The sequence below is a fragment of the Callospermophilus lateralis genome, chromosome 3 (genome assembly GCF_048772815.1).
Source record: "Callospermophilus lateralis isolate mCalLat2 chromosome 3, mCalLat2.hap1, whole genome shotgun sequence".
Lineage (NCBI taxonomy): Eukaryota > Metazoa > Chordata > Mammalia > Rodentia > Sciuridae > Callospermophilus > Callospermophilus lateralis.
In genome coordinates this window covers 29,371,293-29,382,114 of record NC_135307.1, presented here as the reverse complement: position 1 = coordinate 29,382,114, position 10,822 = coordinate 29,371,293, and the positions used below count along the sequence as shown (strand labels likewise).

At 47.2% G+C, this 10,822-nt stretch overlaps 1 protein-coding gene and 1 non-coding gene across 2 annotated transcripts; one reads left to right on the top strand and one right to left on the bottom strand.

The window, feature by feature from the left end:
- Positions 1-1,445: 1,445 nt before the first annotated feature.
- Positions 1,446-1,580, bottom strand: LOC143396149 (small nucleolar RNA SNORA9). Its single transcript, XR_013091024.2, has one exon. It is a non-coding gene; the product is annotated as a small nucleolar RNA SNORA9 (small nucleolar RNA).
- Positions 1,581-3,054: 1,474 nt separating this feature from the next.
- Vrtn (vertebrae development associated) lies at positions 3,055-5,205 on the top strand. The gene has a single exon (XM_076848099.2). It carries the CDS (start codon positions 3,055-3,057, stop codon positions 5,203-5,205), a length of 2,151 nt encoding a protein of 716 aa, XP_076704214.2.
- Positions 5,206-10,822: the final 5,617 nt, after the last annotated feature.

Here is a 10,822-nt window from a genome sequence, read left to right as displayed (position 1 = left end):
AAAAAGTGTGTATACCTAAACAGTATATAAATTTAAGGCTAATTAGAGCATTGAACTCTGAGAAGAAAGATCTGAGAAATCAGAAAGGATAATGGATAATGGTTCCCCCACACACCCTTTTTTCCCCCCCTTTTTTGATACTGGGAATTGAAACCAGGGCCTTATATATGCTACACCAGCAGCTCTAGCACAAAGCTGCATCCCCAATCCTTTATTTCTTTTTGTTGTTGTTGCACTTGTACAACAAGTAATTTACTTGGCCCTAAGTAATTTAGGGAGACCCTGTCTCAAAAAATAAAAAGGGCCAGGTGTGGTGGCACATACCTGTAATCCCAGCAGCTTGGGAGGCTGAGACAGGAGGATCTAGAGTTCAAAGCCAACCTCAGCAAAGGTGAGGTGCTAAGCAACTCTGTGAGACCCTGTCTCCCTTTACAAAAAAAACAAAACAACAACAACAACAACAACAAAAAACCAAGGTTACCACTCTGCTTCGTTTGCATTTGAACACTGAAATTAGGATTAGTTTGCATTGAAAAGGGGGTTGATGGTTTAAATAGAAGATGAATCCCAGGTCCTAAGGAGCATCTAATTTCAGCTACTGGCCACCTTACTAACTTGTGGATTCACAACAAATTAGACAGTCTTCAAGTGCCTCAGTTTGTCTACCTGTGAATTGGGGATAATTGTACTATCTGCTTTAAGGTCCTGCTGTCAAGGTTAGAACATTGCATGGCAAATAATGCATATTTAATAAATCCTAGTTATGAGATTATGATCTGCACTATGGGTAGACTTGCAGCCCTTTTGAAAAGACTGCCTTTGTTCTAGGGCAGCAATTCTCAAAACTTGATCTCCTGATTTTAAGCACACACCACCATGTGTGCTTAAAATCTGAGGACTCCCCAGGCACCATGGCACACACCTGTAGCTCAGCTGCTCAGGAAGCTGAGAGAGAAGGATCACAAGATCAAAGTCAGCCTTAGCAACTTAGCAAAATTGTATCTGAGACTGGGGATGTGGATGTGGCTCAGTGGTTAAGTGCCCCTGAGTTCAATCCCTGGTACCCCCCTTCCCTCCTAGAAAAACAACAACAATAAAACTTTTCCAGGCTGGAAAACTAAAGTAGTAGAATTCATTATTTTACATTTTTTTCAAATATCTATAATATCTGGTTTAATAGAACATAAGTAGATTCTTGTATATGTCTCTATAATTGGTTTATTTATTTATTTTTTTACTTTATTTTGTTTATTTATATGTGGTGCTGAGGATGGAACCCAGGGCCTTGCATGTGCTAGGCGAATGCTATACCGCTGAGCCACAACCCCAGCCCTTAATTGGTTTATTTTGATACCTTGTTTTGGTAGAAGTAAATGAAGAAAACACAACTTTACTCAGATTTGTAGATGGAAAAAGGAAGCATTTTTTTTTCTTCTTTTTTCTTTGATTGTCTGAAGTTTCTATAACCTTGCTATGGATAGGGGTAGGGCAAGGCCTCAATCCATTTCCAAACTGTACAGGCAAGCACTGTAGGAATGCGATAGGGTCACTGCAGACCCAAGTATGCTGGAGGCTTGCTAAGGAAGCATACTTTGATAGCTTTTTCAGTGGATTTTTAAAAACACACCAAAACTCAAAGTGCACGACTTTTTGTTTTGAACTATGGATTTAACCTAGGGGCACTTCACCACTGAATGACATCCTAGTCATTTTTATTGTTGTTGCTATTATTTTTTTGGTGGGGGGATACCAAGGATTAAACTCAGGGGCACTCTACCACTGAACTATATCCCCTAGCCCTCTTTTGTATTTTATTTAGAGACAGGATCTCACTGAATTGTCTAGTGCCTCGAAGTTGCTGAGGCTGGCTTTGAACTCTTGATCCTCCTGCCTCAGCCTCCTGAGTCACTGGGATTACAGGTGTGTGCCACTGTGCCCAGCTCAATTTTATTATTTTGAGACAGGGTCTCATTAAGTTGTTGAGGCTGGCCTCAAACTTGCAGTTCTCCTGCCTCAGCTTCCAGAGTTGCTGGGAATATAGGCGTGTGCCACTGTGCCTAGCTAAAACCAATAATCTTCACTGCTTCATTAAGGATGTTCCTAAGTGAAACTAGTCTTTACATTTTTTTCTTTTTTCTTAAATGAGTACATGATGAAGAACAATGACTGACATTAGTTTGATTCATGATAACACAATTTTATACAAATGATAGTATAGCAAAAAGGCAAATAATACCTTAGTGTTAAATTTATAGCTTAGTAACATTATGAAGATAGTTTAATTTGCAGACCCTCTGAAATAGTCTCAGAATGCCGAGGGTCATGAGAGCATACTTTGAGAATTGCTGTTCTAGGAAAAGGCAGACCAATTTTGATGATATGTGATTGCAAGTCTTTACCAAGTTTAGCAGTACCACTTTTATTTCTGTATTGTAGCCACAGCCCTGTATAATACATATTATACTATATAACAATATATTATAGCTACTTTTCACTGTGCCATGCACTGTTCTTAAGATGACTGGATATATATATCTGTATTTCCATTCATTACTTTCATTATTTCAATTATGCACATAACAACTTTATAAGATAGGGCTGGGGTTGTGGCTCAGTGGTAGAGTGCTTGCCTAGGATGTGCAAGGCCCTGGGTTCGATCCCCAACACCACATAAAAATAAGTAAATAAAATCAAGGTATTGCGTCCAGCTACAATTAAAAAATAAAATTAAAAAAACCCCAATTTTATCAGATAAATTATGTATTATCCCCATTTTGCAGAAAAGGAAGCAGAAGCATAGGATGTTATGTGGCTTGCCTAAGGTGGCCAAGCTAACATCAGAGCCAAGATTCAAAGCCAAGTTCCAGGGACCATGCTCTTCCTCAGTACCAGTGAGTGCCCAAGGAGGCAGGTAGCTGTTACCTGCTGTGGGGAAATGAGAACAGATGGACACCAGCTGTAGGGGAAAAGTACAGGAGTGGATGAGGTACCATTGCTAGGTGTCATGTGGGTACTTCCTCCTAACCTCTGCCCTCTGTCCTTTGCCCTGTCAGGATGACTTCTCGGGACCAGCTGGTGCAGCAGGTACTGGGGGAGCTGCAGGAGGCAGTGGAGTCCGAGGGCCTGGAGGGTCTGGTTAGTGCCGCCCTGGAGGCCAAGCAGGTGCTATCGTCCTTCACCCTCCCCACCTGCCGGAAGGAGGGCACTGGTCTCCAGGTGTTGGAGGTGGACTCGGTGGCCCTGAGCCTGTACCCAGAGGATGCTCCACAGAATATGCTGCCACTGGTGTGCAAGGGCGAGGGCAGCCTGCTGTTCGAGGCGGCCAGCATGCTGCTGTGGGGCGACGCTGGCCTCAGCTTGGAGCTGCGGGCTCGCACGGTGGTGGAGATGCTGCTGCACCGACACTATTATCTCCAGGGCATGATCGACTCCAAGGTGATGCTGCAGGCCGTGCGCTACTCCCTGTGCTCCGAGGAGTCCCCCGAGATGACCAGCCTGCCATCTGCCACGCTGGAAGCCATCTTTGATGCGGACGTCAAGGCCACCTGCTTCCCGAACAGCTTCTGCAATGTGTGGCACCTGTATGCCCTCGCCTCCGTCCTTCAGCGCAACATATACTCCATCTACCCGATGCGCAACCTCAAGATCCGGCCCTACTTTAACCGCGTCATCCGACCCCGTCGCTGTGACAACATGCCCTCCACACTGCACATCATGTGGGCTGGCCAGCCCCTCACCAGGCACCTCTTCCGCCACCAGTACTTTGCCCCTGTGGTAGGACTGGAGGAGGTGGAGGCTGATGGTTCTCCGGGGCTGTCCTCCACTCCTCCAGCCCAGGCCACACTGCCACCACCTGCCACACCCGCCAAGACCCTTGAGCTGCTTAACCGGGACCCCGGCCTCAGTTACTCCCACCTCTGCGATCGCTATAGCATTACCAAGAGCACCTTCTACCGCTGGCGGCGGCAGTCCCAGGAGCATCGGCGGAAGGTGGCCACCCGCTTCTCCGCCAAGCACTTCCTGCAGGACAGCTTCCACCGTGGGGGCCTCGTGCCACTGCAGCAGTTCCTCCAGCGGTTCCCTGAGATCTCCCGCTCCACCTATTATGCTTGGAAGCACGAGCTGCTGGGCTCTGCCTCTTGTTCCACCCTAGCCCCAGCCCCAAAGGAGGTGCTGGCCATGGAGGAGCTGGAGAAGCTGCCAGGGCAGAGGGCTGCCGAGGGCCCAGGGCACTCCCCACTGATGGTGGCAAGCCCTGGAATGGTCTTAATGCAGCGGGCCAAGTTGTACCTGGAGCATTGCATCTCCCTGAACACCCTGGTACCCTATCGCTGCTTCAAACGCAGGTTCCCTGGCATCTCAAGGTCCACTTACTACAACTGGCGGCGAAAGGCCCTCCGGAGGAACCCCAGCTTCAAGCCAGCCCCGTCCCTCCCAGCTGCAGGGACTCCCCAACTAGTATCTGGTGGGGAAGGGGCCCTGCTCCCTTGGAAGGAAGAGGTGGGGGAGGGGACAGGGAAAGCAACAGGTGAGAAGCTCCCCCGACCCCGGGAGCTCCTGCCCCAGAGAATGCACCTGTCCCGCTGGCAGAGACACCTGCGCAGGGCCGCCTGCAAGCAGGTGCTGAGTGGGCATCTGCCCTTCTGTCGCTTTCGCCTCCGCTACCCTAGCCTGTCACCTTCCTTCTTTTGGGTCTGGAAGAGTCTTGCCAGGGACCGGGGCCGGCCTGGAGGCCTGTCCAAATATCTGAGGCGGGCCTCTTCCTTGGGCAGAGAGGGGCAGGAAGGGGAGGAGAAACCGAAGGAAGCTGGCAGGAATGTGACAACTGTAGTGACCCCACCTATGGGCACCCTGCCATTGGGGGCTTCTTCAGGAAAGGATCCAGAGGAGGTCCAGGGAGGGCCTTCCAAAGAGGAGGCCCCGAGAGAGGGAGCCACAGCTCAGAGTGAGCCCCACAGTGGGTCCCTGTCAAGCCAACCCGTGGTGTCAGTGGCAGGTGGCAAGGATGGCCAGGTGCTGGTGATGGACATGCTCACTACCACAAAGTTCAAGGCCCAGGCCAAGTTATTCTTGCAGAAGCGATTCCAGTCCAAGAGCTTCCCCTCTTACAAGGAGTTCAGTGCCCTTTTCCCCCTCACTGCCCGCTCCACCTACTACATGTGGAAGCGGGCACTCTACGAGGGCCTCACTCTGATTGATGGCTGATGGGAGTGCAGAGGGGCTGGGGAGGAAGAGGGACCAGTTTGGAGAGGGTCAAGGACCTGAGATGACCCCTGGCTTGGCCAGGATGCCTTTGCTCTGGCTCCCACAGTGTCTATCCTAACTCTAAGAGCATATTTGCGTTATTTTCTGGCTTAAGGGCAGAGAACCAGAAATCAGCCATCTGGTCCCTTGTAGAAAGCTGTAGGAGCACAGATGTTCTTTTTTGCTTGTTTGCTGGTCATATTTGTATTGTTGTGTTTTTGTTTTGATTTAAGTGGGTTGGCCAGGCCCCCTTGCCAGCATTGGAAGCTTTAAAGCTATATTTTTGGGGTGTATAGAGAAGTAGCTAAAGCTGTTTTCAGCTTTTCCTGGGGGCAAGAAGACTATGATAGCATGGCCATCTGTCCCCAGTGGGCAGAATATATGCCTTCAGTTTCTTTGGGGGGTGGGACCCTCTTTACTCAAAGATGTTTTCTAAAATAATATTAGAACTGAATCTGGGACAAGCTTCTGCCTCATATCCCCAGTGGAGAAGGTGCGAGGCTCAACATGAGCAGCAGCAGGAATGCACAGGAGGAGTCATGGATGACCTCTAAGCCAAGGCCCTGAGGCACTAAGGCCACTGAGGTGCAGCCTGTCCCAAGCAGAGTGTGGAAAGGGGTGGGAGGAAGGTCTGATTCTTCTGCTGGGGACCCCCAGCCTCTGTCAGCCTGGCTGCTGTTGGGGACCCTGCCTTTCTGCTGAGCCTCCTCTCAGAGCCATATTCAATGAGGGTCGGCAAGGGGGCCAGGCAGGTGGAAGACTGAATTTTTATTATTAAATAGTGAAGTTGGAAAACCAAAGAAATAAAGTGATGTGGTACCCACAGCCCTTGGTCAGTCTTATTTGTTCTGCTAGGACGTGACTGCCTATTCCCATTTTCCTCTTTGGTTCATGGGGATGGAGAGTGATCATGTTTCTCTTGATGGGACATGTTCAGGACCAGGACTTGGGGGATGAAGGGGCTTGCTTTGGACACTCTGCCTTGAATTGGATTTAGAAGTGACATTTGGTAAACTGAGCACCGGGATGGCACATGCCTGTAATCCCAACTACCCAGAAAGTTGAAGCCGGAGGATTACTAGTTTGAGGCTGGCCTCAACAATTTAGTGAGACCCTGTCACAAACTAAAAATTTAAAAGGGCATATAGCTCAGTAGCAGAGTGCTTGCCTATTATGCAGGAGGCCCTGGGTTCAATCCCTGCCTTGGGTGTATGTGTAGAGGGGAGCTTGTGCCCTTCACAGTGGTGGGCGGCGGTGGTGGTGGCGGTGGCAGCAGTGGAGGAGATGATTCTGGCACCTGGAAAGCTTCTTCCCCTCAATGGGAAAATCTGGCATATAGGTGTGCTCAAGGCCAGACCTGCACTGACTATCTACCTGCTGTGCTTTCTATTTAGTTCATCGTGTTATGCCCAGGCCTGCCAGGTCCAGTTGTAGATAGGGAAACTGAACCTCTGGAGTGCTTAATTTGCATGCTCCCTCTGTCCACAGGGACTGGCTTTAAGCCCAGACCTTTCCTGTTGGGGTGAAATATCACCAAGGAAGTTCCCTCATGCACTCCCTCCTGTTTAGGTTTCCTGCAGTGGCTGTCCTTGTGGTCTTGGGAGTCATTCTTGGTTCTGTTCTTTGTTCACCCCTCATTCATTCCATCAGCTTGTGCAATGGACCCTGACTCCAAGTTATACCCAGAATCCTCCCTTACTGGCCCCTACCCCATTTCCTCTCTTGCCCTCACAGTTCATTTCCATAGAGCAGCCACGGAGACCTTTATGAATCCAATTCATTCCTAATATTCCTTGCAGTCACCTTAGGAACATTTTTATAATCTGATCTCAGACTCTCACCTCTGTTCCTCTCTTGCCCACTTGCACCAGCCACACTGGATGCATTTGACCTTGAACATGCAACACTTCTGCCCTATGGGCCTTTGCACTTGTTCTTTTGGTCTAGGAATGCAAGCTTATATCTGAGAGCCACTATTATACCTACCTTTTAAATTCTGTAGAATCCCTGATGCTGGGGCATGCTACCACTGAGCTATATCCCCAGCCCTTTTTACTTTTTTTTTTTTTTTTTTGGCACTGGGGATTGAATCCAGGGTGTTTTGCCACTGAGCCACACTCCCAGCCCTTTATTTAAAAAATTTTTATTTTACTTAGTTGAAAAATGTTATTTTTTATATTTTATTTTATTTATTTATATTTATGTGGTACTGAGGATTGAACTCATTGCTTCACACATGTTAGACAAATGCTGAACTACAGCCCCTTTATATTTTAAGACAGGATCTAGCCAAATTACCTAGACTGGCCTCAAACTTGTGATCCTCCTGCTTCAAACTCCCGAGGTGCTGGGATTATAGACATGCACCATCATGCCTGACTCTAGGTGGTTTTCATTCCCCTCTGATTTTTTTGTTTGTTTATTTGTTTAGTTATTTTGTATCTCCCTACTTCTTCCCACCACCCTGCCATTATGCCCATTAGAACATAGGCTCCCTGAAAAGCATTTTTCCCCCCTGACTTGCTTATATCACTATATTTTCAGCAGTAGATTAGTTGCTGGTACACAGTAGGTGCATGAATTTACCAAAGGAGAAATGAATGGAATGGGTGGGGCCTCTATTACCTTTCCTGCTGTTACCCTTTGGGATTTGGTTTTATCAAACCTAACTGGTTACTCTTCCTAAGTATTTCTAAAAAGAGCGTTTTTTTTTTTTTTTTCTTTTCTATATCGTCACAGCACTCCAAATTCTATGCCAGCAGTTTTTCTCATCGTTGATACTGGAATGCTTTTCAAATTGACTCCACTTCCAGCCCTGGGCACTGACAAGGGCCAGAATGATCTTACTAATGCCTGAATCTGATTCATTGTTAGATTTCCCATTGCCCTTAGTACAAAATTCAAACTGAATCCAGTCCCTTATCACCTCTCCAGCTTATTTTTCTCAATTATGTTGTGCTCATCCAAATGTCCTTTTAACCTATCTGCTTTCTCCCTCCCACAGCGCTAAACCTGGGGCATTATTGATGCTTGTTGGTCTCACACTCTGGGCTAAGCCCTGGGGTCTCCACGGAAACACCACCACTGATGGAATCTCTCAAGATTACATGAAGGGAGGGATTGGGACCCAGGCATGTTGCTGTCTAGCCTATGATAGCCCGTCTGCAGCCAGCAGATGGCAATCTGGTGCAGCAAGAAAGAAAGTCTCGGGTTCTCGGTGTGCACAGCCCAACTGGTTTGGCCATCAGAGGTTGGCCCCAACCTCTGGTGCTCTAGATTCTTGTGTTTGCTTTCCTCCTGTCACTCGGCACCAGAGCAGGTCCTCGATGCCTAGAACAGTGGGTCTAAAAACCATATTGGCGCTAGGGATGCAGCTCAGTGGTAGAGCACTTGCCTGGCATTTGCAAGGCTCTGGGTTCAGATCTTGGCACTGCAAACAATGACAACCACCAACACACTGGATTGTCGCCCTATGAGGGGTGTGGATTCCAGGGTTCCACCCAGATCGGCTGATTCCTGCATTAGACATGGCGGGGCAACATGTGTGCATGAGAGGAATTATCTGGCCTTGTGCCTCACTTTTTCCATCTGAAGATGGGATTTCTAGTCATGCCTGTAGCATGATACCCTGCACATGGTAAGAGCTGGACGAGTATTTGGTAAGAGTAACTGGGGTGACCAGTGGAGAACTCCTGGAGTCCAATTCATACTTTCTAGGGAGAGAAGCTAAGGCCCAAGGTTGTCCTCCAGGTTAAAGATACTCATATATAAATGTCTATAAAATTTTTTTAGATGTCAATGGAGATTTATTTATATGTGGTGCTAAGAATCAAACCCAGTGTCTCATACATGCTAGGCAAGCGCTCTACCACTGAGCAGCAACTCCAGCCCCTAAAGATACTCTTGCCTTAAGGCAGAAAGTCCCTTTGTCAGAGGTCAGCACTGAATCCTAAACCTATGGCAGAAATTTTAGCTTCTGTTGGGAAAACAATTAAAAATGATATTCAATATTTATTGATTTGGGAAAGGTTTTATGAGTAGAGTTAAATTATTCTAGTGTGGAAAAGCTGTTTCCTTTATAATCTGCTTAGAAAGGCACAGATACCTAAGCCGTGACCATATTTGCTAAGAATGTTTCATGCTGATTTTGAAGTTGGCTTTTGTTGAAATTATTTGCATCTTTTTCTTGCACCACTTTCTTAGATACACACATGGGGAAAGATTCCAGTAAAATACACAAAGTGTGAATAAAGGAGGAAAACAGAATATGTGAAGTTAGCTTTATATCCATTTCCAACAGACTGCAACAACTGTTTCCAAAAATTTTGTTTATTTTTTTAGTGGTACGGGGGATTGAACCTAGGGACATTCTACCACTGAGCTTCATCCCCAGCCCTTTAAATTTTACTTTTTAAATTCTGAGATGGTCTCATTACATTGATGAAGCTGACCTTGAACTTCCTGCTTCAGCTTCCCAAGTTGCTGGAATTACAGATGTGCACCACTGTGACTGGCCTCCAAAGATTTTAAATATGAATGTTTCATTGTGAAAACCTAGTTGGAGGAACATGATAATTACTTTTCCCTCTATTATCTCTACACTTACCTCTGGAGAAGGGGTCCTATATTTTGGTGGTGATGATTCTATGTACATGACACATGAGGTGGCTCATCAGAAATGTCTCTGGAGTTCAGCACTCAGATTCTGGGGCATTGCTGGTGACTTTGGGGTCCTGAGTGCCCACCTTAAGTCCTAACTTCCCCTCCTGGATGTCTGACAGTGCCTCAATCTTACCAACTGCCACTCTGGGCTAATTTCCCCATTCTCCAGTAACCCATTCTTATCTGGGCATTTTTTTTTTTTTTTTTTTTTTACCCTGGTTACTGTAGCATCCAATTATCAGTTGAATTAGTCAGAAAGCCAAGTTGGCATAGAATGTTCTGTCCCCCAGATCTCCTTCCCAGCAGGACCCTAGGAGCATTGCAGGCTTCACAAGACCACACACTGTTGGCTGATCACAGGTCATACCCGGGGCCACTGGCCAGGCCAAGTCTGGTTCAATCATCCATGGCTGAGGTACTTGGCTAGTCTAGGGATCTGGCAGATACAACAGGCTCCTATCCTATACTCTCTGATGAGCTGTGGAGCATGCTGTAAACTAAGGAGACAGTCACTGGCCTCAAGCCTTGTGTTTTCCAAGGCTTTGGTTTCCAGGCAGCTGAAGTGTGACATGACATGACAGAGCTTCCACAGGAAGTGCACAGAGTGCAGTGGGATCACAAGGGAGCACGTGCTGGTGTGGCTTGGAATCTCATAGCTCATCCCGGCTCCTTCCAACATGTAGCTACTTAGGTCTCACTCTCCTCTGAGAAACGTATGCTGCCTGGGGTCTATGGGAAAAAAGCCTCTATTGTCCCTCAGGTGATTCTGGTTGCTAGATGCAAAAGATTCATCCCTGCCGGGCATGGTGGTGCATGCCTGTAATCCAGCAACTCTGGAGGCTGAGGAGGAGGATCACAAGTTCAAAGCCAACCTCACTATCTTAATGAGGCCCTAAATAACTCATTGAGACCCTGT